Source organism: Diprion similis, chromosome 8 (genome assembly GCF_021155765.1).
Source record: "Diprion similis isolate iyDipSimi1 chromosome 8, iyDipSimi1.1, whole genome shotgun sequence".
NCBI classification, from domain to species: domain Eukaryota; kingdom Metazoa; phylum Arthropoda; class Insecta; order Hymenoptera; family Diprionidae; genus Diprion; species Diprion similis.
Window position 1 is genome coordinate 8,540,977 of NC_060112.1, and position 6,721 is coordinate 8,547,697.

The 6,721-nt window shown below is 36.9% G+C and overlaps 1 protein-coding gene across 4 annotated transcripts; it reads left to right on the forward strand.

Moving 5' to 3' along the window:
* The first annotated feature begins 778 nt into the window (after window positions 1-778).
* On the forward strand, window positions 779-6,511 carry LOC124408637 (histidine--tRNA ligase). 4 transcript variants are annotated; one of them, XM_046885721.1, is made up of 6 exons: window positions 779-945; window positions 1,838-2,149; window positions 3,141-3,353; window positions 3,509-3,730; window positions 4,240-4,741; window positions 5,283-6,511. In XM_046885721.1, exons 1-6 carry the CDS (start codon window positions 850-852, stop codon window positions 5,750-5,752), a joined length of 1,815 nt encoding a protein of 604 aa, XP_046741677.1. In that variant the 5' UTR covers window positions 779-849; the 3' UTR covers window positions 5,753-6,511. The 4 variants fall into 4 exon arrangements, with proteins under 4 accessions (XP_046741677.1, XP_046741678.1, XP_046741679.1 ...); XM_046885723.1 differs by lacking the exon at window positions 1,838-2,149 and adding an exon at window positions 2,833-2,975 and having other exon boundaries at window positions 811-945; XM_046885724.1 differs by lacking the exon at window positions 779-945 and adding an exon at window positions 2,833-2,975 and having other exon boundaries at window positions 2,011-2,149.
* The last annotated feature ends 210 nt before the right edge of the window (window positions 6,512-6,721 follow it).

The following is a 6,721-nucleotide window of genomic DNA, read 5'->3' on the forward strand; positions in this document are numbered from 1 at the left end:
AAATATTCGGTCCCTATATTTCCCCCTGAACGGCCAGTAAAATTCTCTAATAAAAAATGAAAAAACCATCATCTTATTTTCAATTCAAATTCAACGGTTGGTCCACGGGTATCCCGCCAGGTGGCCATCAGAAGGTGTTCATCGCGTAGCCAAAGCTTTCCCCGAGCTGCATTGTTTTTCATTCAGTAATCAAGTAGCTGCTCTTGCCTCAAATATCGTTTTATTGAATATACATAATATTAAATAGTTTGAAATTTATTCAATAGAGTTAAATTTCCATATAAAAATTTGTAATAACCTAAAATCAGTCAAATATCTTTACTCAAACTAGTTCGTAGAAACAAATAGATAATACAAAATGCGTATGGGACAAAGTTGTGTCTGGAAATGTTACAAGCTAATTCATTATAACAAAACAGAGTCAGTTTATTTCTTAATATTAAACCTTGTTGCGCCATCCGGCATGGAATCAAGGGACTACCTTGTGATCCCTTTGAAAGAGGCTTTACCTGCATACATATCCACAGACTTAAATTTCAGATTTCAACCCATTCCGTTCGTTTGTTTATTTAATATAGGAAGACAACGGACGAGTTCGCTCGGTCGGTAAAGGTAGGTCAGTTGCATCGCGTTGGTTGCAGCACCACCAGCGCCCCTTCAGGTGCTTCAAACCACCAATTCACCCTGACGTCGGCATTTACAGAGTTGCGTGGCCCTGAGTGGAACATACAGATATTATATTTTCGATGGAATATTTTGCAGTGGTGGACAGCGATGGACAGCGACGCCAATCTATAGTACGTACTTGTACGCCAGGCTAGTACTGTGATAAATACCGCGTGGTCTACGATGGCTGACGAAACAAGAGCGAAGCTCTTGGAACTGATCAAGGATCAGGGCGAAGTTGTACGTAAATTGAAATCCACCAAGGCAGACAGTACGAAGGTACGTGATTTTGAGCATTCGTTCTACAGCAAGCGACAAAAAATTCGGGATCCGTCTATACAACGTGTTGGACATATGGTTGTAAACTTTCCAAATTCAGGGTCTTTAACTTTCGCGACTTCGTTCCTGTACCAATCACTTTCCTCTAGAAAGGGAAACGTTTATCGCGTCCTTTACTGATCTCATTACTCACCGCATGAGGTATTTCCTTGGTGTATTTCATCAGACGGAAACATTTGTTTTGGGAGCTGTTCATAACCCAACAATAACATCGTTTCACCGACGTGAATTCTAAGCTGTCCGTACAGGTTTATCGAAGTGTGAATCACTGAAGAATTTTTTTTATTCGAATTTATCTCATGTTCACAATTATTAACCTTCTAAAAATTCCGAATACAATACAATACATTGGGTCGAAAAAGACTCACATGATCCGTGGAAGGTTAAAGTACAGTACCATCTCGGTTATCCAAATCACGTCTCACTTTATCCAAACGTTTTTGTTTTCCGAATGAAACCCTGAAATTTCTGAATAAATAAACACAGTCTTAGAAAAAAGATATTGGACAATGTCCATTTATAGTTTTATGCTAAAATTAACGTTATTTCGATTAACTTCACTATAAATGTAGTTGGAATGATTTGGCATGTGTTAAAGTAAAATAAGTGTAAAAATAGCATAAAAATATGTATCCCGGTTTCGATTGATTAAGATAATCGAGTTTCCACTGTAGTTACTTTTTAGAACACACTAGGTCACTTGTCATACAGAAATGAAATTCATTCAAATTTTTTTTATTCCTTACTGCTGATATTAAATATTTGGCCAACTCCAAACATAAAACATCTTATTAATAATTCTTGTCCCTTTGAGATGTGTTTCATTTCTCAGGGACTACCAGACTTGATAAATTTAAATTCTGAGCTAGCTGAGATAAATGGAGAATTTGCAGACGTCAGCTACGTTTGCGGTTGGTGTCCGACATCAAAGGACATCGAGCTTTTTACTGTCTGTAAAAATTATCCACATAGCAAGTTGTCTAACTTACCGCATTTAAAGAGATGGTTTGATCATATAACAAGCTATTCCGATACCGAACGTCTGGATTTTCCTTCACTTCATTTTACTACTTCTTTGGTGGAGAAAGTTGATCGCTTGACTAACTGCGATAATAACGACAGCCTTAAAAACATTGATAAAAAGGTGAGACAGCTGTTGCATGCTCGCAGGGCTGCCACAGACTAGTTCTTATGAATCATATCGGAACATGTAATAAATAATTAAAGAAATTTTGTCGAAGACAATTCCGTGTCAATTTTATTCGACGACTTATCGGGTATCTTCAACTGATCTGTAGGCTGAATCTCATGCAATCTGATTTACTTTTTCCCCTGATTCTTCACGATTTTAATGCATTCAACAGCTAATAATACAGTAACATCAGAGAGGAAATTTTGGCATAAAATGCTGACCAGTCACAAACAAGGGAAAGTGAAATCATTTCTTCAAACGAGGTTGAAGTTAGTAACGTTACCGTAACAGTACATCAGGGAGAAATCCATTATCGTTCAATTTTAGAATAATTTTCAATGAGTTTGCTTTCAAAATATTTATAATATGTTCTTTTTACTGTGGTCATTGAGGCTTAGACAGTCCCAAAGTTATCAAGTAACGATTTTTTCTCAACACATCGTTACAGTTTATTTCTGTCTATCCATCTATAATCACTAGATGTAGTGTACAGAAGTTAATATGCTTCCAAACTCTGTTTCATATAATGTTATATTTCACAAAACGACTCATTGGAATATGATGAAAGTCTATGATCTACTCTGTGGCAGTTTTATGCTGGCTCGCTAACTTGTATCTCGTGTTTCGGGTAATAGAGTAACCAACACTGAGGCGGACTTTTCTATTTCATTCTGGTTCCGGTTCCATCTCGTCTTGTGCCATGTTTCGTCTGACGCGCAACAATGTCATCCTTGCTATACGGCAATGTCGCTCAACGACCACGGTCAGTGCCCCGCAGGTACGTGACTGCTCCATCTGCTCGAAAATTAGAATATGTGCATGGATCGGTATCAGATTTCTTCAGCTACCACAGATCTAAAAACCACAGTGTTGACCAATCGACCTTTACTAAACTGACTGTCTGTTAAAATTCTGACCAAATAATATACTTTCATATTTTCAGATAGCAGATGAGGTAGCCAAACTGTTGGAATTGAAGGCGCAGTTGGGCGTAGATAATGCCGGACCCCAGAAACTTATCCTTAAAACCCCCAAAGGCACCAGAGACTACAACCCGGAACAGATGGCATTGCGGCTGGGAGTTTTGGAGAAAGTAGCTGCAGTATTCAAGCGCCATGGAGCTCAGACTATCGACACTCCTATATTTGAATTAAAGGTAAATAAACACTTATGATTGTCTATTTTCACTTGATGTGACGACGGTAGCACACTGTTGTTTCATTTCAATTTCCATACAAAAATTATTTGGACCAAATTTGTTGCTTTAACATGCGATGATATAGTATTAACACTGAAGTGATTTTGGTGTAGGAAGTGTTGACCGGGAAATATGGGGAAGATGCCAAACTCATCTATGATCTGAAAGATCAAGGAGGTGAAATTTTGGCCCTCAGGTATGATCTCACCGTTCCATTTGCGAGATATCTAGCAATGGGCAAAGTGTCGACGATCAAAAGATACCACATCGCCAAAGTCTATCGCAGAGATAATCCAGCTATGACTAAGGGAAGATATAGGGAATTCTATCAGTGCGTAAGTATACAATCAAGCTTAACTGGATAAACTTTGACTTGAATAAGTACAGTCTGTACAATTCATTTGAAAATAACATGGTTCACAAGATACAGAAATCTAGTTGATTTGAAAACAAGCTTTTTGTTCAACAGTTAATTCGGTATTGCTATTTGCTGATACAAAAGAGTCAGTCAGATTCTCGGAAATAGTCTGGAATATCTGAGCTCGTTGATAATTTTTTTTTAGCATTCACCCTTTATAGAAATATTATGCTAGTATGCGAATTCATAAATTTGATGAATATTCAACATGCGAATATCTAGTAATAATAATATTAAATCTCGTCTAATCAACATCTTTTAATGAATATATAATTGTGTTCAAAATAGACAGTTGTATCAAAACGATGAAAATGCTAGCGGTGCTCAGACTTTTCCAAAAGTTTTGATCTCATACTCACAAGTCGTTACGTGTCCTTTTAAACTTCGAATTACTCTTGAGACATGTGACAAATCTTTCTGTTTCAGGATTTTGATATAGCTGGACAATATGACCCAATGCTTCCAGATGCTGAATGTCTTCGAGTAATATCCGAGGCTTTGACATCCTTAGATTTAGGTCCTTATAAAATAAAGTTGAACCACCGTTCTCTGCTTGATGGTATATTTGCAGCATGTGGAGTGCCGCACGAAAAATTCCGTGCTATATGCTCAGCTGTAGATAAATTGGACAAGAGTCCTTGGGACGAAGTGCGGAAAGAAATGATTGAAGAAAAGCAATTAGATGGAGATATTGCTGACAAAATCGGTAGCTACGTGTCCCAGCAAGGTGGTAATGAATTAATTCATGAACTGAGAAAAGACCAAATATTAATGAAGCAACCCGCCGCAGTCAACGGTCTCGAAGCGATGGAACTGTTGCTAAAGTATTGTGAAATCTACAAAATCACTGACAAAATAGTCTTCGATTTGAGTTTAGCCAGAGGACTTGACTACTACACAGGTGTTATTTATGAAGCAATCCTAACTGGTAAATATACTGCGATATTTAGATTAGGGCTGTACAATTAAACTGGTTTAACTGGTCAAACTAAGTCATCCGTTCCAAATTGTTAAAATTCAACCGACTAACGAGTTATTCAATTTTTATTCAATACTCTTTCATTCATTAACCGATTGAACATTTCAAAACAACTTTGGGTGGCCAACCGATCTTGACTGGTCAACCTCTTGAAGGTTCATTAACCAGATTAACTGTCTTATCAGGGTAAGTCAATTGAATTGTACAGCCCTCATTCAGAATCTTATATGTCTATGTAGGGATATTCATTAGAGTATAGGTAATTTGATGGTTGGATGGAATCTTTAATAGAGCAACTTTGCATATCAGTTATTTTTCTGTTTTTCTTTATTCTCAACTCTTGAAGAGTCAGCTTACAATAATACTGTGATCCAACAAATTTCAACCTCATGTTGCATCAGATCTTACATTAGTGATGAAAATGTTTCTTACTTGTGGTTTCAATAGAAATTCTTTCATGTTTTACAATTTTTATTAAATTTGTTTGAAGGCGATGGAGTCGGTGTCGGAAGTGTAGCTGGAGGTGGCCGTTATGACAACTTGGTTGGTATGTTTGATTCGAAGAACAAAGCAGTACCGTGTGTCGGAGTATCTCTTGGAGTTGAGAGAATTTTCAGCGTTATTGAATCTAAGCTAGCTACTAAAGGAGAAAAAGTCCGCACTACAGAAGTCGAGGTCTACGTTGCTAGTGCACAAAAGAATCTGCATGAAGAGCGTATGCGAATCATATCAGATCTCTGGGAGGCTGGACTGAAAGCAGAGCAATCATATAAAAAGAGTCCTAAATTATTGGCACAATTGCAACATTGTGAAGAGAACAGTATACCCTTGGTTGTGATACTTGGTGAAAGAGAACTTATGAATGGTGAAGTCACGCTGAGGGTAGTCAAAACAAGAGAGGAGAAATCAGTTCGGCGGGAAAATCTTGAAAAAGAAATTAGAAAATTACTAGGATATTAACCCTTGCAGTTAAAATCTGTTATTTCACTAATTTGACAACTAATGAATCTAACAGCAAACAATCCCAACATTATTTCTTCAATTATCCTGACTGAACTTTACTTCTCACGATTCTTGACTCAACTATGTGAATTATTGACTCTAAGGGATTGCTGAAATCAATACGATCGTAACATAGACTGTTATACAGGGGAGAAAAAATCTCCAATAATCAGCAATACACAAACGATTGTCATCCGTGACCCCCAGGTTTTTCATAATTTTTCTACGAATTTTATCGCAGAATATTATTTATTTTTCTTCAAAACATCTCGAACACAGAAAAGATTCACAATTGTTTCTTCGAATTATCTGTTCCAGTCTTTTTCTGCTACAATTAATTTCACTTTCGTCACGCCACTCTTAATGTGAAACCTTCTTTATCACCGGTGACAGCGTTTCCTAATCATGGGGTTGCTCTTATATTTGAAAGACAATATTTCACACGTAAAAAGCGTAGATAGTAATGGCAGCATTAGATTCAAAATGCGTTGTGAGGCAATAAATTTATAGGCCTTGTCACTACTACTGAATATTCTGAATCGGTCTAGGAAGCGCAACATTTGATTGTTGCATGTGTTACCTAGTGTAGAAGGTGCAAAAAATTGTAGCAGCTGTAAAGAGACCTCAAACGTAACTACTTAATTCCTCCGACCCATGTTATGTACAACCTTACTTTCCTTCTTTCTTATATATTTTCAGCACATAGTTCAAGCAGACGGAAATTTACTTGAACACGTTGTGTCAAGTTAGAAAACATTTAGTATGCAAATATTTATTAATTTATTGCAATAAATGCTTTGGAATAAAACAAAATACTATAAATGGAAGTATTGTCTATATTTCTGACACATTTCTTAAGTTTGACTGTTGTAGGATTTTTGGACTACGAATGTCACAGAAATAACGCAACTTGGGAAGTTGAAGTAA

Coding starts and splice junctions, on each gene's coding strand:
- LOC124408637 (XM_046885721.1), top strand. CDS start 850: ATGGCTGACGAAACAAGAGCGAAGCTCTTGGAACTGATCAAGGATCAG. Junction 3,354..3,508: donor CTCCTATATTTGAATTAAAG/GTAAATAAACAC, acceptor ATTTTGGTGTAG/GAAGTGTTGACCGGGAAATA. Junction 4,742..5,282: donor TTATGAAGCAATCCTAACTG/GTAAATATACTG, acceptor ATTTGTTTGAAG/GCGATGGAGTCGGTGTCGGA.